Raw genomic sequence first — 22,915 nt, forward strand, 5'->3', positions numbered from 1 at the left:
TCCTCCCCATCACCTCGCCTCACCTGGGGTCTGGGCCCTGGTTGCTGGCTGCATGCCTGGCCCCATTCCCCCATGCTAAAGCGTCTGGGGTGCTGCGCCAGGTCCCACGGCCAGGGTACTAATTTTGGTCCCACGTGTGTGGTCATGACTGTGGCCCCTGTCTGCTCTTAGCCCCATGCCCACTCCCAGATATGGCCTCCTTCCTTTACCCCTGTCTAGGTTCCCATTTCCCAGACAGAGCTTTGCTCCCGGCCCCAGTAGGGCCGAGGAGAATGAGAGGGAGCACAGACAGGGAGCTCTTAGTACCGCCCCCCCCCCCCCCGGCCCACTACTAAAAATCTTCCAGCTTCATTGTCTTAATGGAATTCCATTGTCTTCAGTGAAGATTTTATTTTGGAGTAAAATATTGGAAGTGATTTGCTCATGCTCAACATTCTAAAAATGGAACTGGGTCAAATATGATGTCATTTAAGATGAAATTGGATTCAATCTTTAATGTTCTCTTAGATTTTTCTAACTGTGTTTTTTTCTGATGTTTATCTAAAAAGCAGTGAGTGAGCAACGTTTGTGTTATGTTGATTGTGACTGTTGATTTTTCACTTAAATGTAACTTCTTTCTTTCTTTCCTTCCTACTTTCTCTCTTTAATCAATGCGCGCTCTCAGATGAACCCCAGCCAGGTATGATTACAAAATACATTGAATTCTTATGTATTACTAATATTTTAGATTCCCATTTGTGCTGTAAATGATTTATGTACTTCCACCTAACTCTGCTTTTAAGCATTATAGAACTTTAGCAAGGCACTCCTATATTTTCAATTCCTTTTACATTATAAAGACAAACATTCTTAACATACTTTTCTTTTCGTGAGTTGTAGGTACTAAACTGTAGTGTGATGAATAAAGATCCTGACCACATTCTCAATAGTTGATAGTTGTGTGGATGTATCGGAAAGCAGCATGTGTCTCAGTACAAATGCACAAGATTGATGCAAGCAAAGAAACTGAAACAAAATCTGCTTGTTTCCCCTCACCCTTGTTTCAGACCAGGAAAGCTGCTCTGACAATAATGCTGGTTGTACTCACGAATGCATTCAAGGGCCTTTTGGAGCTCAATGTACATGTCCATTTGGATACTACCTTGCCAATGACTCTAAGACCTGTGAAGATATTAATGAATGTGACCCTCCAGGGTTTTGCAGTCAGCATTGCTACAATGAAAGAGGGTCTGCAAGGTGTCACTGTGACAAAGGATACATTTTAGAAGCCAATGGAAGGACTTGTAAAGCTGCTGGTGAGTAACATTGCTATAAAATCCAAAAAAAGACCAGACGATCTGTCCACTGCCCACAGCATTATGTACGCAGGCATTACGATAAGGCACCAAACTTCATTTTAAAGGAAGTTACAAAAGAGTAGACATTTTAGGTAATTCATGACCTATAACACTGGGTATTAAAACTGTTAGCTGAGACACTAGCCAGTAATTATCATCTTTTCCAATATGTTTGAAATTGATTGCTTTGGGTTTCTAATGTTGGGATTGTGAAAGCATGTTTTAGAAGAAGGAGTTAAGTGCAGATGCTCAGCACCTCTCAGGTTTTGGCCTATTGAGTTAAATTTGCCTCCAGGAAGAGTGCAAGGTCTATGAACTATTAAAGGCGAGGACTACAATAGGAAGTAAAATCGATTTAAGATACGCCACTCCAGCTATGTGATTTGTGTGTAGCTGGAGCTGATGTATCTGAAATCGACTTTTTTCTGTCATCCCCACAGTGGGAGCTGGACAGGAGAAACTCTCCCATTGACTTCCCTGACTCCTTGCGAAAGTGAGGAGTACCAGGGCCAATGGTGGAGCTCTAATGGTTCGAATTTCTGCAACCTCACTAAAGCTGTGTCTACACGTGCACGCTACTTCAAAGTAGCGGTACTAACTTCGAAATAGCGCCCGTCGCAGCTACACGCGTCGGGCACTATTTCGAAGTTAACTTCGACGTTAGGCGGCGAGACGTCGAAGTCGCTAACCTCATGAGGGGATCGGAATAGTGCCCTACTTCGATGTTCAACGTCGAAGTAGGGACCGTGTAGACGATCCGCGTCCCGCAACGTCGAAATTGCTGGGTCCTCCATGGCGGCCATCAGCTGGGGGGTTGAGAGATGCTCTCTCTCCAGCCCCTGCGGGGCTCTATGGTCACCGTGGGCAGCAGCCCTTAGCCCAGGGCTTCTGGCTGCTTCTGCGGCAGCTGGGGATCCATGCTGCAGGCACAGGGTCTGCAACCAGTTGTCAGCTCTGTGTATCTTGTGTTGTTTAGTGCAACTGTGTCTGGGAGGGGCCCTTTAAGGGAGCGGCTTGCTGTTGAGTCCGCCCTGTGACCCTGTCTGCAGCTGTGCCTGGCACCCTTATTTCGACGTGTGCTACTTTGGCGTGTAGACGTACCCTCGCAGTGCCTATTTCGATGTGGTGCCTCGGAACGTCGAAGTTGAACATCGACGTTGCCAGCCCTGGAGGACGTGTAGACGTTTGCTACATCGAAATAAGCTATTTCGATGTTGGCTTCACGTGTAGACGTAGCCTAAATGTGCTAAGTTGAACCCTGGAAGATCAACCACCACACCATTGATCTTGCAGATGTACCTGAGGTCCGAGATGTATACGGTGCTTAAATAGTGCTTTGGGCTGGCCTTCTGTGGAGGAGCAAATGTCACCCACTGGTTCTCAGTCTCTGTTGTCTTGGGGTCTCTTCAGGGTATTTTAGCAGTACAAAGGAGCCACAGACCCAGTGGATCTTGTCACCCTGTGATGAGGGAGTCCCCATGTGGTGGAGCAGCTCTGCAAGATACTCCTTGCAGACTGTGTGGTTAGAGAAGAGGGGTAAGGCAGTAACACTTAGGCAATTATTGCCTGCTGGAGTGATGGGCCCTTAATATCCTGGACAGATGCATATTAATCAGAATGGCCCTGAAGATACCCTGAATTATGCTGGGACCAGCTGGTTCTAGGATGGCCCCAGAAAAGTGTCCATTTTAAGGCTGTCTTTGACCCTTGACCCTAATACTTGCAGCATAAGATGGCTGAAACATATAATAGGGAACATTGGTACTCCTCAGCATACACTATGGATAAAATATATGTAACATATTTGATAGTCACATTATAGATAAAGGTGAAATTTAGTCATGAGTAATTTTAGTAAAAGTTGTGGGCAGGTCACAGACAAAAAATGGACATTTGCACCCTGTGACCTCCCCATGACTTTTATTACATACTCCTAACTAACTCTTGAGTGTTCTGGAGGGCTGTGGGGACGCAGTTGCTGCTCTAAAGGAGGGATTCTGTGGGCCCACTGGTGCTGGGAGAGGGCCTCAGTGTGCCTGCTGGTATGGGCTTAATATATGTACATACACATGTCATAGAGCTGGAAGGGGCCTTGGGAGGTCATTGAGTCCAGTCCCCTGCCCTGTTGGCAGGACTAAGCACCATCCCCCTGCCTATTTTTCCCCCCAAAAAATCTATTTACTGCCCCAGATCTCCAAACAGTCCTCTCAAGGATTGAGCTCACAACTGTGGGTTTAGCAAGTCAAAGAGCAAACCACTGAGCTATCCCTCCTCCCTGAGGAGGTGAGTTCTTGTGGTGCTCCAGGAATTGAGACTAGGTAGGTGGCCCAGCACCACCACCACTGTTGCTGCCACTAGGAGGGTAGTCAAGGACTGCTACTGCTGCTGGCAGAGGGCACACCAGAACCACTTCTCACATTGCTGGCTGGGGCAGCCCAGGGTCACCAGTGCTGTTGCGGGCAGCAAGAGGCCCCAGACCACCACAGCTGCTGCTGGCAGGGGGCAACCCAGGACCACTGCAGCTGTTTCAAGAAGGCTGGTGCAGGTGACTCTGAATTGCTCCAGTTGCTCTGTATTCAGTCATGTTTGCAGACTGCAGAAGTCACAGAGGTCCTAGAAATTCATGGAAGAATGTACCTAGATTGTTTTATTGAGAAGCTGTAGCATCTTCATGTTTCAAAGCAAGGGGCCCACCTTGCTGTCAGGAGTATACATTTTGTTGTGCTTGGGAACTTTCATTCATATCTGGTAAAGATATAAAATCTGAGTGTTACAATTTCCTCCCTCTAGAAGAAGTTCTAAATGGTGCATGAGATTACTATTGCTTAGCATTTGGTTTGTATACATTTCATTTGTTTTGCAGAGTCTGGGAATCTTCTCTTATTGGTGGCAAGCCGTAATCAAATTGTTGTAGACAATATCACCTCTCAGGGACACAGCATTTATTCTCTGGTTCGAGATGGGAGGAATATAGTGGCTATTGATTTTGATTCTGTCACTGATCGCATATATTGGTCTGACACCACACAAGATAAGATTTGGAGTGCTTATCGAAATGGCACAGACCGAAAAATAGTAAGTCTGTTGGGGAATGTAGTCTCTTATTTCTTTTCGTAATGTGAAAAGAGAGAAAATATATTATAGCTTCAGTTAACAAAGATGTAAGGCACAGTCTTGTCATAGACGTGTTAATCTCAGGTTTACAGAGGGACTAGATCAATCTTTTGCGGGACCAGCTTTTGTTGGTGAGAGACAAACTTTTGTGCTACACAAATCTGGGAAAGGTACTCAGAGCATGTCTGCGCTTAAAACTCTGCATCGGAGCAGCTGCAGCACTCGAGGGAAGATACCCCTACACCAGTGGCAGAGCTTTTCCATCAAGTTAGTGCTGTCTACACATGGGGTTAGGTTGATATAACTACTTTGCTTGTGTGTGCATGTGCGTGTGCGTGTGTTTTTCATACCCTGGAGTTATATAGTTACACCAGTACCGGTCTATAGTGTAGACCTGGGCTCAGGGTGTCATAGCTAAATAAGATTGAAGAGATAGTTTAGCAAAAATAGCACAGACTCTAAGGGACCACTTCACCTGGAATGAGCTCTTTCAACATGGACTAACTACTTATGTGAAATTATCTGTTCAACCTTGCGTTTAGTTGTGGCACTCTGAGCACCTTTCCCAGACCCAAAGAGCTCTGTGTAGCTTGAAAGGATGTCTCTTGCCAATAGAAATTGGTTCTTGTGTCTCTAAAGATATGAAGCAACTTGCTGTGTGTTGTAATGGAGAGGAAGATAACCTATTTAGTGCCAGCCAACTCTTTGATGTTTTTAACAGGTGTTTGACAGTGGTGTCACCGTGACTGAAAGTATAGCAGTAGACTGGGTAGGTCGCAATCTTTACTGGACGGACTATGTTCTGGAAACAATTGAAGTCTCTAGAATGGATGGGAGCCACAGGACTGTGCTGATCAGTGAAAATATAACAAACCCAAGGGGACTAGTGTTAGATCCCAGAAACAAGTAAGAGTGTTTTTATGTTTTAGTTTTAAACATAGTATTTTGTAATGATTTCAATGGCAAAATAATGTTAATTGGTACCCAAAGTGCAATATTTAAGATGTACCCAGATTTATTGTAAGTAACAGTTATGGTTTGGATTATAACTTAACCTTATTCAAACCGCAGTATAATACCGCCGTTTGTTAACCTTTTACCTTAATTAGTGTCTTTGTTAGCTTTTGCCTTTTACCTTAATTAGTGTCTTTGTTAGCTTGAAACTGATGTTATATAACACTTGTGTGAAGCCTTGTTGCAGCTGTGTTAGTCCTAGGATATTAATAAGACCAAAGGGTGAGACAGTGCCTTTTAGTGGCTCAGTTTCTGTTGTATCTCTCACCAACAGTAGCTGGTCCAATAAAAATATTGCCTCACCCACCTTGACTCTCTACTAACTCTTACTTCTTAGAGAAGAGCTTATGCTTTGTAATGTTTGGATGCTGTGGTTATTCAGTGTATCATATAGCTACATACAGAATAATGTGTTGTACCAATATAACAAGAGATGTTTCCCTTGCATATGGAAAGCATTTACTCTGCGTTAATTTGGGAAAGCTGCAAGTAATTCATTAAGTGCCTTGCCATCCGGCCATGTGACAGAACAGACAGTTCTGAATACTAGTGAAAAATGAATTTTTCCCCACCATTGGCTATGGTTACACTAGCAAGTTTTGCTGGCAAAACCCCAGTTTTAAAAACAAAACTAGTGGAATGTCCACACACAAAATGTGTTTTGTCGACAGTTTGTCTACAAAATCCATCACTTTTGCCATGAGACGTAACACTGCTGTTGACAGATTCTGTTGACAAAAAAGCTGTGCGGATGCTCTGAGGGGGGCCTTCTCTTAACAGATAGGGCATTCAGAACAAGCAGCAGCCCTGTTCTGTGCTTCCGGGTGCCTGTTTTGTCAAGAGAGCAGCTGGGCAGTCCGGCTGCCCTGCCAACAGAGTGGAGTGCTCTCCTGATTGGTTTTTGTGTGTGGCTGTACTCTGTCAACAGAAGTTTTGTCAGGAAATCTCTTCCGGCAGTGACTTTTGTCGACAGATCGCTGCAGCACATAGCTATTATGTACGGCTGACTGTAGTGAATAATGAAAGATAAACTGACCCCTCCGCACATCCATATACTGTTTTATCAGTAGAGCCTCAGCAGACTACTGTATTCTTTACCAGCTTGAACTCAGAACTATGCTACCAGTCATGCTGAGCTACTCAGTTACAATAATATGGTAGCTGTGTGGGGACACACACCACGAAAGACACAAATGACTGTTTTATTAAGTTGGCATTAAGCAATCCAGGAGTTGGAATGTAAACCATTTTATGTAAGAGATGAAAAATATTACGTTATTATAAAATAACTTCTGGTTAGAATTACCACATGAGTATTAAAGCTAAAGCAGAAAACATGTTTAAAATGTTTTATTTTTAAAAAAGTTAGTTACACTTATCTTCAACAAGAAGAATCCTAAACTACTAATCCTATATTAATTTCAGCGGTGCTTATTGCATAGTATATTTTATAAGTGTTTTTATTTTTTCTAAAAAGGTTTTCTCTGATATTTCTCAATATCCAAACAATTTTGCTCAATCACTAACCACCTGTTACTTCTTACAGTGCTCATGTAATGTTCTGGACAGACTGGGGCCAAAATCCTCGAATTGAAAAAGCTAGCATGGATGGCACAATGCGAACAGTTATCATTAGTGATAAAATCTACTGGCCTAATGGACTTTCTATTGATTACCCAACCCAGCTTCTTTACTTTGCTGATGCTTATCTTGATTATATTGATTTTTGTGATTACAATGGAAACAACAGGCGACAGGTGGTGGCAAGTGACTTGGTAAGACAATAGTAATTAAAAACACTGTTTTCCAGGGTTCTAAGAGTCTTTTATGGCCTCCATTGTAGGTGGGAACTAACAGGTTAAGTGAGTTGCCCAAGGTCATATAGCAGAGCAGGACATTGAACTCAGGGTGCCTGAGACTAGAGTAGTGACCTAAACATTGAACCTGGCTTCCTCTCATCTGGCTCTGTTTAATATCATGACATCTAAGGATCCTATCCATCTTCGCTACTAAATCCAGTGCAGTGGATATATCTGAATATGTTATGTAAAGGTCTGAACAAGTTAGGGGACTTTCTGCCCAACAGCGAAACTGCTGTAATATGCTGCTGCTCCTTATTGCTAGCTCTCGCCATTGAGAGGAGCAAATGAGGAATTCCCGAGTGGTGTCAGTGAATATTATCGAGGATGCAAGTGACGTATGAATAAATTTGAATATTGATTAGGTCAAGTCAATCACACCAGAGCAATGGACTGGACTAAAACTGAGTCCTTACCAATGCTCCCAGGATTTTACCCCGCGACCCTGCTCGCCGTCTATGGTGGGTCTAATCACAACGGGGTTTCAGGGTGTGTGAACTGCGCTGCTGCGGTGTGTTTACCCAAGGAAGAAGATACAAACAAGATGTCAGGTTCAAACAGGGAGATAGGGTTTATTTTATAACTCAAAAGTATGAATTTTTGGTAAGCTAAGTTGCACAAAATGTGTAAGCCCTTGTTTTTGTGGAATAGACACAGGACTTGAATACTATGGGTTATAGCCTTAAACAATAGGTAACTGCTGTAACAGCACTGCTATCTAATCCCTCAGCTACTTACTGTGCTTCTGGGACGGACTGTGCAGCCTTCGATGCGTGCTGTAAAATGGAAAGATTAACTTCAGAGCTGAGTTATATTTATTTATTTATTCCTGGATCTTCCTGAGGTTCACCAGGTCGCTCAACCCTTGGCCGACTACCGCCGGGAGCAGATCTTATAAGAATAAGAATTTGCCTGCACTAAGCTAGGTCAATTCTCTAGTTAAATGGGTTGCCCTGCTGGCCAAGCAGGGGAGAGCCCAGTATATGCGGGGTTTCCTACTGAGAGGTTTTCCCCTTAGTTAAGTGGAGGGGTTTTCCTAGTTAAAGGTTATCCCCCCAAAAAATGGTACTGCCTATTTCGACCACCTTGTTATGGTAGCCCTATATTGCAGACCTTCATTACCCTTAAAGGGTTACTAAGAATACCAGGGTTTTCCCTTTATTGGGTTATCCCTGACCGCTCTACCCTCCTAAATAGGGGGGAGCTTATAGCTCTGGATTATAGTAACAACGCAGTTTACCTAACTACCCTCCTGTGTGCATGCAATAGTTTTAAGCTAAACCAATAGCATTGGCCTCCTGTGCCTTTACAGAAGGACAAGGAATACAAAATATAAGGCGCTGATCATGGACTTGGGGAAGTCCTAATCCACCCTCTATTACAAAGCTATATGAAAACATTAACTGCTTACCCAATTATTTAACCTTAAACCCAGACCATGAATACCTCCTTATTCCTGCTCTGTGATCCAGGCGCTGGGCCTGTAGTTCTCTTCGAGCTAGGAAGTTATGACCCTCACGGCACGCTTGTACGGCAGCCGCGTCAGGTCAGATAGTAAAGGAGGGAGAAAAAGAGAGCCAGGAGGAAAAACCGGCTTGGTTAACAAAAACCTCCTGTGTTTTTAGGAACGACCGTGATATTTCAGACACCGGCCTGAGCTAGGGTCGGTGACTGGAAGGGCAGGGTCGCTGCTGCAGTTTCCCCGTGCAGGGCACCGTTGTTTGGGCGGTGCGGTCTGCCAGGCAAACCCTCCGGATAAAAGAACCGGAGCCTTACTAGTGATTTAGCTCTATGGAGACTGGAGCTCTTCTGGTCTTCAGGCTGGAGCTCTTCTGTTCTTCGACGGCCCACGGCGGCTAGAGAGCGATGACTGACACGCAGGTCAGCTTCAGCTCTTCTGCCAGTGATGTTCAGCTACAGGCTCAGTCCAGCTCTTAGCTCAGTCCTTCTGTAGTCTTCTTTCTTCTTCTGCTCTCCTCCAAGGTCTGGTCTGGAATGCCCCAAGCAGGGCTGCTCTCCTGAATATATGCAGCCTGGGTGGACCTGTTTGACAACCTCTGCCTGCTAGGTCCTCCTCAGTGCCACAATGTATCAAAGGGGCATTTGACTATTACATATGTATGAGGATTCTAAAGTAACCAATCAGTTTGAAACTTTTCAAACCATAACTTCATACATATTCATAGCTCGCCGAATATTAATTACAACTGTCATTTTCTAACTGTCATTCTCCGGTGGCCATTTTGGATTTCTAAAACTCCATTTTAACAGTGAATATGGTTTTTTAATTTATCTAATTTTGATGTGGTTTGTGAGGGAAATATGTCACCACTGCTGGTAAAGCAGGTTATAAGTTTAAAATGCTTAGCTTAAGAGCTATTTGGTCAGGATGCAGGGCAACCATACAGACACCACAGCTCATGGACAGGGACATATAAATCACCTCAGAAGAGGATTTTTCTACAAATATCTGCCACCGTATTTCATGTCCTCATTGATAACTCTCATCTCCATCTCCTCATGGTGCACCTTGCCACTTGCGGTACAGCTTTGCCCCCTGTACTGCCTGTCTGCACATCACACCATTGATTTTTAGTCACAAGCAGGAATCAGTAAGTTACACAGTACTGAACGGGGTTGGCGGCTAATGCTATCAGAACACCAAAGTATGTGAGGATTAATGTATGGAATTCCTCCAAATGCTAATAAGAATTACATGGACAAATCTGTCCATATGAAAGCAGGACTCGATCCCCTTTTATGGGATAGAAAATATCAACTAAATATGGATCTGAATTATGTGGCTTGAGCCTTCTTCTAAGATCCTCTGGACTCTATAAATATATGGTGACCTGAGGAACCACATTAAGGAATTCTGTTTAGCAACACAACACACACAAGTCATAAACCAAGACTTCTGTACTGTGTAAGCAGCTGTCATTTTAATTTGAAACTTTCTAGCAGTAGGTCCCCTATGCTATGTGAGATTTCCACAGAGTACATTCAGAGAATGTAATTATTTTTTTCAATACACATGACGATAATAACACAGTACAGACTATTCATAAGAAGTAGCTGGAGCTAGAATAATTTTCAAAGTTAACAGCTATGTAAGTATATGTAATATGCCTAAGTAATACATAAAAGAAGATTTATTTTGTGTGGACGTGATAATTGAAGTTAACGGTCCATTTTGTATTGTTCAGTTTATTAAGCGAATGAAAGGTGTGTGTGTATGTAGAGGGGGGGAACCTTCAACCTTCTTTTTTAATTATGGTCTTGGTAACCATTTCCATAATTGTGGATTATGTGAACCTGAGTTCTCTCTGCTGCAGCATGAAGGATATGAGTTAAATTCTCAGGTAGGCATAACTCAAAATCAAGGAAGCTACGTGGAGTTATAACAGTTGAGGCTGAGGCCCTACTTCTCTATGGCAGGACATTGCAGTTCTTGTCAAATTGGAACCATTGTAGTACTCAGACCTCTTCCTTAGCTAAATTTCTTAAGCTTTGGATAAGCAACTCTCCGCAACAGGCCATAAGAGACAGGACATTTTCAAAGGTACAAAGGGCAACCATTCACTTTTCCACTGATGCCTTTGAAGATCTGCACCCATCCCCTTATGTAATAGGCACCTCTGTTCTACCTTTGCAACAGCTGACAGTTCTATTGATCTTCTAGGGTAGACATCTTATATCTTATAAAGATAGACAAGTGTTTATTTACCAAGAGCTTTTTAATTTAAAAAACTTCTTTCTTCCAGAAAAGCAATTAGCCCCTGTTATCAGGTGACAGAGGTGAGGTAAATCATTTGTATTCCTATTGGAGAATGTCTGTGAGGTGACAGCTGTTATGTTTTCCATCATGCTTAGCTCTGCTGTTTCAGTTCAGGCTTTAGATAATACTTATGGAACTGAATGGTAAATATACTTGCCTTTTAGATATTACGGCATCCACATGCTCTAACTCTCTTTGAAGATTACATGTACTGGAGTGACCGATATACCAATCGAGTCATTCGTGCCAACAAGTGGCATGGAGGGAACCAAACAGTTGTGATTTATAACATTCACCAGCCTTTGGGGATTGTTGCAGTCCATCCTGTTAAGCAACCTGAGGGTAAGTCAAAAAAAGCCACTTTGGCAACACAAATTAGCAAAATCTTAAATACACGCATTCATAAACACTACTAGAATCATTCGTGCCAATGTGGGGCATGGCTTAATGTAAGATGACATCAATCGTCGCATTCCCTGGCTTTTGGGGATTATCCCGTCCTTCTATCCTGGTGGTAAATCAAACCAAGTAACCTTGGCAGTACAAAATCAAAACAGACCAAGTATATAGTAGGAAACTGGTATCTGGAGTTGCTGTTATTTGTTTTTATTTTATAAGAGAACTGACACCTTAGGAGAACATCTGTGGGTGAAATAGGTTTGTGAATTGCTTACACACCATTGCCAACTTTTTAGATGAGATATCTTGCTAGCTTCTTAAACACTTCAATTCATAATGAAAGGAAAAGGAAAAAGAAAGGCACTGTTCCATCATGTGCCCATATCTTGAATATTATGTGAAGTTCTGGTCATCCCACCTCAAACAAGATATATTAGAAATGCAAAAATTGCAGAGAAGGGCAACAAATACTTCTGAGGAGGAGAGTTCAAAAAGGTTGGAACTGTTAATGTTATAAAAGAGATGACTAAGAGACTATATAGAATATAAAGTCATGAACGGTACAGAGAAAGTGAATAGGGAAGTGTTATTTATCCCTTCATGCAACACAAGAACCAGGGGCCACCAAAGTTTCTGACTGCCAGAAGCTCGGACTGGGTGCCAGGGTATGGTTCAATTGATAATTGCCTATTCTCTTCGTTGCCCTGAAGCATCTGTTGCTGACCCCTGTCAGAAGACAAGATACTGAGCTAGAGGGACTATAGGTCTGATGCAGTGGTGTCTTTTTTTATCTTTTTAATCTACTGGATCTTCCCTATCTTGAGTTCTGGTTTTATGCTGCTGTCTTGTTAATTTCTTTTTAATTTTCATTAGGTATTAAATTAGAAATTGACATAGTATCATTGAGTTTCTAGGACTTTCAAATTAGCTAGATTAGCTTTCTGCTAATTGTTCAAGATAGCTTCAAACATGATTTCTCTATCTGATGGTCATTCTTCATGAGAAGCTCATTTTAGTGGCAAGCTTGTGGGATTAAACCAAATGATCTAACTTTGAAATACAATGGGGAAATCAGGGATGATCACAGACACCATGTTCTCTCTGTAATTTGCATTTTAAAAGTTTAGTCAGGGATTTTCAAAGGGACCATGGAGTTAGGTAATCAACTCCCACCAGAATTCAATGGGATTTGAGCACTTAATTAGCTGTCTTGGACTACTTTGAAAATCCCAGCCTCAAGAATTAATTGAAATCACCCTAAACTTACCCTGGCAGATAAGATTAGTGTGATTGTGGACTGGAATCCTGCACCCTTCACCATGCAGTGACATCAAGTATTGCAGATAGACTCTAAAAAATGCATTATACAAATGAAATGGAAGGTCTGGTGTGATGACAGCACTGTTGTTTTAACAAACTGTATGGGAAGGTTATGCAGCGTTAGTGTTTTCGTGTGTTCCAGCTTCTAGGAAAGGTAGTTCCTATATTTAAAGTGACACAAATAAGGTAATGTAGTGAGCCTACTCCAACAGTTTTACCTTTTATGGGATCAGGACATAAATGGTCATCAACTCAGAGTATCTGCATATAGAACTTCATTGTACTGTTGCTTTTTAGATATACCAGTTCTCATATCTTTTCTATTTATTTATTTGTTTTAATCTTAGGTATGAATTCTTGTGCATCAGCTCCCTGTAGCCACCTGTGCTTGCTTTCATCATCAGGGCCACAGTTTTATTCTTGTGCCTGCCCTTCAGGATGGACCCTTTCTCCTGATAATAGGAACTGCATGAGAGGTAGGACCATAATAGCTAATGACACAAAAACACAAAACAAGCAAAGAATAAAAAGTTTGATCATTGTCCATTCTTCTGACAGTGCAAGATGTACTGTGCAAAATGATGGATTGCTATTTATGGAAAATATATCCTATATCATTTTAGGTAGTTTGTACGGAATGGTCTCTTTCTTGACAAATTGGGACCAATATTTTGCAAGTGCTCTGGGCCAGATTTTCAAGTGTTCATTGCTCACAATGTGTAGGGGCAGAAAGAACTCGACTCCCATTTAGGCGCCTTCAGAAGAGCTGAACTTTTTAAAATCATTCAGCACATTGGGTGTTTTTGACAGGAATACTAGTAAAAAGAGTTAATTTTAAGTAAATATTAGAAAATATTAATGGAACGTTGAACTTTTAAATTTAATTGTTCAGACTAGAAACCTCATTCTAAGACTTGTAGTCACTCATTCAGGCTGTGTCTACGCAGAGATGTCTTGCTGGCAGCTTCATGCTAATGAGCAGACTCACAATTGCAAATGGCTGCTTATTAGCATTTTCCCATGACTCATTAGCATAGCTGTGTGAGATCTTGCTGCCAGCAGAAGGGGGTGCCGGCAATAAATAGGCCATGTAGACATGCCTCTGCCGGCAAAAACCCCCTCTGTCATGAGTCCCTTGCGAGACTGCTCATTAGCACGAAGCTGCCAGTAGGACATCTCTGTGTAGATCCAGCCTCAGAGAACAAAGGAATACCATATGGCAGTGCCTGTAACTAATAATGCCTAATTGCCAATGGTGACCAGAGACGAAGTATTGAGAACAACCAGAACTGTTGCAACATGCACTCCACTATTCCTTGGGTAAAAATTTTGAGTGCCGAGTACAGGAGCTCTAGAGGCACAAACTAGTATGGCAAACACACGTTACTTTGGACTAATGAAAACTTATCTGCCCAACTCAATTTTCAGACATCAAGTAGTTTCACCGATCCACCCTTGACCAGTCTGTAGAAGTCCTTCAGCAAATTCTTTTTTTTTTTTTTTTAAAATTCAAGAAAACCATAAATTGCACAGTAGGAATTCATGAAAAAGAGACTAAATTAGTCAAAAAAGCTCTGGAGATGTGCAATATTCTCTGGTGTGTTTCTTCAGGGAAGCCTCCAGGGCACATGAAATATAGTCTGGAAATGCCTGGGGGCTAGGCAGAGAATAAGGCTTTGTGACTACTTGAGTGAACACCCTCTGAGCTTTCAAAGAAAAATCAGCGTTTTGTTTCTGCTCTTCTTTTCCTGAAAAGATCCTTAAGCAGCATTGTCTTCAAAGAGCTATATCATTTCCCCCTTACTCAGGGTTACCATATTTGACCTTTCAAAAAAGAGGACACCCCAAGAGGGAGTGTACCTGCCGACTCATGCTCTATTAATGTACTATATATACTATAGCACGTTAACACAGTGTGAGTTGGTAGATCCTGATACAGATACACTCCCTCGCTGAGGTGTCTTCTCTTTTATGCGGTAACCCTACTTTTACTATTAGAAAGAGTAAACAAAAGCAATTAAGTGTGTTTGTTACGTGCATTTGTTTTTCAGCCTGGAAGGAAATGTGCTACTCATGGAAGTATGCACTATAGAATTCGAAAGTGTAGGGCTGGGCTTAGAGGGGCTGTCATGAAAAACAGATTACACCTGTGATCGAGCATGAGAAATGTTATGCATGTTTGCAGGCATTTGCAGGACTTTTAAAGCCATTATATGTAGCTAATAGGTAAAAATATTTGGCAGGTCTTATTCTTTCTTCCTAGACTATAAACCAGGGGCATACTGTGAAACTTCCTAAATCCACTCATGTACCATTGTGACCTTTTTCTAAATGCCATAGCTGTCCGATACATAGAATTATGCAAGAAAAAAGGATCTGTAGGCATTTGTGTCTGAGTGAAGAAACTAAATGTAACTTCAGATGATTTTAAACTGTGTAGGCGTCTTTATTCTGTTGAGTTGAAACTTCTATTATACATTAAAAAAACAGCATATGGAAAACAACAGATTTTATGTAAGTATTAGATTTATTACAGGTCAGATCCTATCTTATAAGGGTATTATACAACGTTGCTGATTCTTTTCTTGGTGAAAGATTTTAATTATTGCTAATGGTTACAAAAGAATAGGCATTTGCCATTCTTTTTCAGAGATTTATTATGATTGTAATCCTTGCTGACATTATTTAGTTTAGCTTGCCAGCACAAACTTTCAGCAGAAGGATTTTATGGAGCTACACACATTTTGGCTGGATAATGTTCTTTTCAACAGAGTGATATTGGGGCACTTTGCTCAGATAATTGGCCTTTCTAATATTACTAACCTTCTGATGATGGAAAACTATGGTAAACTCTTTGATATCTGGCAACCCTGGGACCACAGCTACGCCCACGAGGAGCCCTTTGTGGGGCTGTGGACACCGTCACACCCCGCAAGGAACTGCTTGCAGGGTGATGGGCACCGCTGCACCCGATGGAGCCAGTTGTGGGGTGGTGGACACAGCCATGCCTCACAAGGAGCCACTTGCTGGTGGCAGACACTGGTGCACCCTGCGAGGAGTCACTTGCAGGGGGACTTTGGTGTGCGGTCACTGCATGGCGTGAGGAGCTTTGGAAGGCTCCAACTCAGCCTGGGAAGGGGGCCCACGCAGCACCCCAGGACTCTCAATAAACAAAACAAAACAAACAAACCAAAAAAAGGAAACTGCATTTGCTGGCATATGCCAGTTATCTGATAGTTCCAGTTGATCAAGTAGTGGATAAACAAGAGTTTACTGTATTAATTCTGAGATTGCACATTTTCTTGCTTTACAAAATCACTTTGGTAATTTTGGCCTCAAGGTTAGGTTTTGTACTGTCAGGTTTTTTTAAACTTTTTGTAACTCACATGTTAGTGATACCATTTTGCTTGGTGTGAGTCAAAAAAAAGGAGCTATAACACTGAAATGTAAAATATAAGGTCAACAAAGCAAATTTAGTGTCATATGTTTAATTTAAAGTGCCTTTTTAGTTAAAAAAAAAAAAAAAAACTCTTGTAAAATAAGAGGCGATGGCGCTAAGCGGCTCCCCACCCCAGCACCCCTCAGATGTTCTGCAGTTAGGGCTACCAGCAGGGCAATGGGGGCTCCTGCTGCCAGCCCCATGCTGCTGCGGGGTGCTGGGGTGGCTCCAGCCCCATATTGCCGTGGGGTCTGGGGACTCCAGCTCCGGGCCCCACGCTGCCAAAGAGCACGGGAGCTCTGGTTCCCAGCCCCACACTGCTGTGCAGCCAGCAGGGGCTCCAGCAGCCTTGTGGCTGGGAGCCGGTTGGGGGCACAGAGCCACACCGGCAGCCCCAGCCACAGGAACCCCTGCCATAGGCAGGGCTGCACCATAGCTGGGAGATGGCTTAGGCATGGAACCCTGCTGGCCGCCCCAGCTACGGGATCACCGAGTGGGAGGAATGTTGGTGTGGAGGTGCTGGAACTCCATACCGGCCTGTGCCATCACAAAAAAAAAAACCCCTGGTAATATGAAGGATATATTTTATGGTCCTGATTCAGTTTTGCTGGTTTTACACTCATGTAACTCCATGAGCTTCAGTGGAGTTACTCCAGAGCACAGAATCAGGCTCTATATATACATAGTTGTGAAATTTTAAAACATGCAAATTTCTTGTTTTTAATATCCATGGGTATGTAATGAACATATAATTACATATAATATTGATGTTCTTCTCAGGCAATTCCCATCTGATCACTTTTTAGGCTAGGTAGACGCTTAACATTTTTGTAAAGAGCAGTATGTGGCTGTGCTTAAGGAGGAGCCATCCTGGGAGGGAATTGTGACTTTGAGTCTCTTTCTTGCCCTGGGGTATTTTTGCACAAGTGTAGCCGTACTGACACAAAACTGTGGAAAACACAGTATCTCTACGCCAATGCAAAGAGCCCCCAGGGTAACCACTGTGCTCCTGGAAGTGACATACGTTACTGGTGCCCTTACGTGGTGCCGTTTACTTTTACACTAGTACTGGTTCAGTTGTGCCAGCTGATGTGTTGCTTTTAGTCCTCATCTCTCTCTGCTCATTCCCTGCCCATTTGTTCATGGCAGTGGGCGAGGGTCAGTGCCACAGTCCTGCTGAACCTCTCTCCCATGTTCCCAGAAGGGTGATTCTGGTAGGGGTTAGATGTCAGTTTATGAAATGAATGATTAATGATAAAAATTATCTTTGTTTATTGGGGCAATATTTTTTAATGTTCTTTTCTATGACTTTATATTAATTCATCAAAGCACTTAATTATTGGCTTATCTTTAAACTACTGATGTAATTACTTCCATGGAACTTAAACAGATGCTTTACAATCAAACATATGCATAAAGTACTTTCAGTAGTGCCTAGATGTTTTAGGAGCACGTTTTATTGAGTTGGGACCTGTGCATCGAAATCACTTTGGTGTAGAGAAAATCCTATGTAAGTATTTTGCTGAATTAGGCATATATCCTAAAATCTTGCAAACACTTACATTCAGATAACTTTGCTCACATGACTATTTCCTCTGCCTTCAGAGGGAGCTGCTAAGTGCTCAGCTTTATTGAAAACAAGGTCATTGATTTCAGGGCTTATGTATCATTTTAGGTTTGTAACAGTTACTCATTTTTGAAAATCTTTACTATGTGTATTCACAAATTCTGACACCCAGTTAACAAACACCATCCCTTTTCCTTAACTGGATGCAATATATCAGAACAGAATTAATTCTGAGTTCAATTATGTTGTTTAACAGTTGAACATCCCTTCCTTATTGCTGTAAGAGACAATATCATTTATGGGATTTCTCTTAACCCCGCGGAGAAGAGCAACGATGCCATGGTTCCAATAGCAGGAGTCCAAAATGGTGTTGATGTGGACTTTGACGACTCAGAACAGATGATCTATTGGGTTGAAAATCCAGTAAGTTAACAATTGTATTTGATAAATGCACTAATGGGTCAACTCTACTTTAAACTGATACTCTGGTCTAACTTTTAATGTACTAATATTATAGATAATACTTGCATTACAGTAACTTGAAGAAATAAAAGAAAATATTTCATCATAGGGTTTTATTTCATTCTATTTATTAGTCCATTTCATTGTTTTCTCTGTATATTCAATTAGAGCTTAATCCTGCAAACAGAAGCATGGGACTACTAAACAGAGTAAAATTATGTGTGCGTATGTTTCTAACGTTGGGCTCTTAGCTTGTCAACACAGGAAAATATGTAAAGGAAGAGGGGTGGGGAGTGAAATGTGATTTCAAAAACACAAAAATTTGCTGTGGGCTCTGAGGAGGTATAATGCTCTTGAAACTAGTTTTACCTGATTTTAAAAAACTGGCTACATTTGAAGTTGATGGTGCCCCTTTAATGACTGCTCCTGCTGAGCTAATAAAAGAGCTTGTTCTCGAAGGTCAACAAAAAATATTTCCCAGCTTTTGCAGCATGGAAGCTTATTTAAAAGTCTATGGAAGCCACTGAAATGGACTTAGCAAGGAGTCTGCTGATTCAGCAACATGCATGTTCGGCCACAGAAGCTCCCTTTTTAATTTTTCGCTCTGCTAATCCCAGGGGAAGCATTGTGTCGACCAAGGAATTCTCATGAGCTGTGCTGTGCAAGTTATTCATGTTAATGTTTTACCTTCCATCTATGTAGGGATTTAATTAAACTTCCTCCTGCAAATGAAAGTGCTGAAAATTTCTTTTTTTTTTTTTTTGTGATTTTTTCTCTTTGGACATTTTTTAGGGGCAGGTTTCTTCAGATTTGAAAAAGAGGAAGGAAACTAAAAATGGGGCAGTTATATTTGCAAGGAAATTTTCATGTATTTAATGTTATGGTTAATTTGAATCATCTAATTTGTGTTCCCATTTTCAATGAAGTTTCAAGCAATCAAGCTTTACTGGCAAAAATAGTAGAAAAAGGTGATCTTTGAAGTTTAATGAACAAGTATTCATGGACACTAAAGCCCTGATTCTGCAAACAATGTTCTGCTTGTTTAAACACATACATTAGCGTTAGCAGGATCAATACCTCATTTACATACTAATGTTTTTGTAGCAGAAGTGCTTGTACTCTAATTTGGTGAGGGAACAGAAAAACACACTGTGGCTGTGTCTGCGTTAGCTCCCAACTTTGAAGGGAGCATGGTAAGTAGGGTGTCCGGAGATTACTAATGAAGTGCTGCGGTGCAATTGAGTCACTCCTTCACCTTCTCTTTAAGCTAAAAGACAGACAGTGCTCAATCACTAAAATGCATGTTTTCTAATATTTTAAATCTTTAGGGTGAAAAAAATGGTTTGCTTATGCAAATTCATTTGGCACATGTTCAGTAAACATTGTTCTGTCTCCTTTTACCAAAGGTCATTATGCGTTAAAGTTACAAATTCTCTGCTCTTTGCAAAGATCTGAAACAGAACATAGGTAGTTTCGCAGACCCTTTTGACCACACACTCTGAACTGAATTTTTCAAGCCAGGGAATTACCTGGAGTGTAGGTAACTAAAGGCCTCATTCTGCAATGACTTATGCATATGCTTAACTTTACACATGGTGGACCAGATCCGGAACCTGTATCAATAGTCTTTGGTGAAATGAAATAAAAGAACCTATAACAACTGGTCCAAGTGAAGGATCCAGCCCCTGGTGTGCAAAGTTAAACATGTCTGTAAATTCTTGCTGAATCTGGACCCAAGTTTGGTAGCTTGAATCAAAGGAAAAATATATATTTTATCACGTGAAATGATGCAGGGCAAGAAATGTGCATGCCAGTGTGTATTTGTTATGCTGGGTTCCTATATAGGCTTGTCTACACTACCACCTTCCTTCAGGAGCAAGGGGCCTTTGAAGTTGCCCCAGCACTTTGAAGTACCGGTGGGTGAGCTGCAGCTAGATGTGTGCCGGTACTTCGAAGTTTAAAACTTTGAAGTTGCTGCGGGGGGGCATTTGCTTAATGAAGTGCTGCCAATGCACCACTGCACTTCATTAGTAAACTCCCAACGCCTTAATTACCATCCTTCTTTCAAAGGAAGGTGGTAGTGTAGACCAGCCCTATGTGTTAGATACCTACTAGTGCCCATGCATCCACAGCTGTGTGAGAAATGTGTGTATCCAGCACTGCACTTCTGGAAGTGTGCTATTGCCTCTGTAGAATGTGTGTTTCATATTCAAATGTCAGAAAATTTTAAAAATTAGCTCTCCATTTTTAATTTAAAAAGAATTAAAATCATTCCTTTAAAACAGTCTCAGAGATGTTGAATAATGGATTTGTGGTTGTCACTCATAATTTCTAATTACCAGGAATTTTAAGAGAAAATATGTATTTAAATTATTTTTTCAATAGAGAAACAGTACTGAATTCGAGAGTCTAATTTGATCCTAGATGATCTTTGGAAGATATCACTACCAGATCTCAGCTGACAGCTCCAGTTGAAATTTCAAATGTCTAACAATTCAGCTGAAGCCTGTAGGTTGGTGTATCAGTTCATGTAGGTGACAGCTGAAATTCCAAGTGCAGCTGCAGGCTGAGTTCTGCAAATGCTATATATTTCATTTGGAATCTGCAGCCCCAGCTGCACAAAGGGACTCATTGTGATTTTGGAACTATGCCCCAGTCCAGATCCCTGACCTCCAGATGGGATACCTGGTCAGTCCCCATTGCCATTGGTTGTGAGCATTGTCAGTTCTGACAGGACTGAAGCACCAAGGGTGACTATACAGTCCTTTCATTATGGACTCTTCTTTAAAATATGCATTTCTTTCAGATCTAAGTGTGCCAGCAAATTGCCTTCCTTCTCTGCGTGTGCTAAAAAGGGTGTTTGAATTTCTAAGTACCTGTCCTCTTTTTTGCTCTTCTTTTGTGTATTTACTTGTGTGAAAGCTTTTCTATTGGAAGGACAGTCCATATTTCACTATATCACAGTTCCATAGGGGAAGACACATTTTTCCCAGAATGAGCAGTACAAAGTCCTGGTGCAAGAAATTTTTATCGTTTTGTTTAAAACTTAGATCCTTTACTGGAGCATTAAGTAAGCGGATGAGGAAATCTTTAAGAAAGCATTTTGTCACAGATGAGTGTTGTTTTCACTGTGAAAAATATATTAAAAGAGGAAAAATGGAACTGGAATACAGTACAAAATAAATATTCTTTCTTGTTTTTCCCTTTGCCACAGAATAGTGATTTGAGGGAGGATTTAATTATCTAGCAGTGCTGTGGGAATAGGCCACTTAGCTGAAGCAGGTATGCCTCTGTTGAAGGCAGAGAAATTATGCCTGCTTATGACAGCAATAAAATTTGATCCAGCATCCACACAGTTGTAGCCTTTGCAGCTGATAAGATACTTGTTTTCAGAATGCAGAATGCCTCCTTTAACGATGAAATAGATTCTGCTGTCAGATATCCCTCTACAAGTTCTGCAAAGTTGAAGTAAACTCAAAATAATCAACCAAAGATCAGCTATATTAGTTAGTGCTACAGATCCCTGTCTGGTCATCATCCTTCTGGTGTCTGGTGACATTCCTAAGGGCTGGTCTACATGACGGCTTATGTCGATGTAACTTATGTCACTCAGGGGCTACGTCTACACGTGCACCCAACTTCGAAATAGCTTATTTCGATGTTGCGACATCGAAATAGTCTATTTCGATGAATAACGTCTACACGTCCTCCAGGGCTGGCAACGTCGATGTTCAACTTCGACGTTGCTCAGCCCAACATCGAAATAGGCACAGCGAGGGAACGTCTACACGCCAAAGTAGCACACATTGAAATAAGGGAGCCAGGCACAGCTGCAGACAGGGTCACGGGGCGGACTCAACAGCAAGTCGCTCCCTTAAAGGGCCCCTCCCAGACACACTTTCATTAAACAGTGCAAGATACACAGAGCCAACAACTAGTTGCAGACCCTGTATATGCAGCACGGACCCCCAGCTGCAGCAGCAGCAGCCAGAAGCCCTGGGCCAAGGGCTGCTGCCCACGGTGACCACAGAGCCCCGCAAGGGCTGGAGAGAGAGTATCTCTCAACCCCCCAGCTGATGGCCGCCATGGAGGACCCCGCTATTTCGATGTTGCGGGACGCGGATCGTCTACACGTCCCTACTTCGATGTTGAACGTCGAAGTAGGGCGCTATTCCCATCCGCTCATGGGGTTAGCGACTTCGACGTCTCGCCGCCTAACGTCGATTTCAACTTCGAAATAGCACCCAACACGTGTAGACGTGACGGGCACTATTTCGAAGTTACTGCCGCTACTTCGAAGTAGCGTGCACGTGTAGACGCAGCCAGGGTGTGAAAAAGCATCCCCTCCCGGCCTGGCCTAACTTACATTGACCTAAATGCTGTTCACACTGGTGGTAGGAGCACATGGAGATGAATTAATATGTGTGTGGGAGAGTGCTTGCCTGCTGGCCTAGAGTGTCTTCACCAGATGTATTAGAGTGGTGCAGCTGCAGTATAGACTTATGCTTAGAGTCATCTACAGAAAGATAGCCACTAACGTTGGGCATTACATAGGATCACCACCCCTAGAGCAAGAGGGGTTAGGATCACTGGGACAAACTGGGTCAAGTTTCCTGACATTATAAC

General features: G+C 42.1%; 1 protein-coding gene across 1 annotated transcript in view; it reads left to right on the forward strand.

Annotated features, from left to right (window-relative positions):
* The window catches only part of LRP2 (LDL receptor related protein 2), a 183,498-nt gene that overhangs the window by 70,997 nt on the left and 89,586 nt on the right, over nucleotides 1-22,915 (forward strand). Inside the window, exons 26-32 of the mRNA XM_075000937.1 lie at nucleotides 1,047-1,295; nucleotides 4,201-4,412; nucleotides 5,173-5,357; nucleotides 7,012-7,240; nucleotides 11,267-11,444; nucleotides 13,169-13,297; nucleotides 18,084-18,250. Of these exons, the coding sequence (XP_074857038.1) occupies nucleotides 1,047-1,295; nucleotides 4,201-4,412; nucleotides 5,173-5,357; nucleotides 7,012-7,240; nucleotides 11,267-11,444; nucleotides 13,169-13,297; nucleotides 18,084-18,250 (1,349 nt within the window). The remainder of the gene's footprint in view (nucleotides 1-1,046; nucleotides 1,296-4,200; nucleotides 4,413-5,172; nucleotides 5,358-7,011; nucleotides 7,241-11,266; nucleotides 11,445-13,168; nucleotides 13,298-18,083; nucleotides 18,251-22,915) is intronic.

Source organism: Carettochelys insculpta, chromosome 8, assembly GCF_033958435.1.
Source record: "Carettochelys insculpta isolate YL-2023 chromosome 8, ASM3395843v1, whole genome shotgun sequence".
In the NCBI taxonomy this organism is placed as follows: domain Eukaryota; kingdom Metazoa; phylum Chordata; order Testudines; family Carettochelyidae; genus Carettochelys; species Carettochelys insculpta.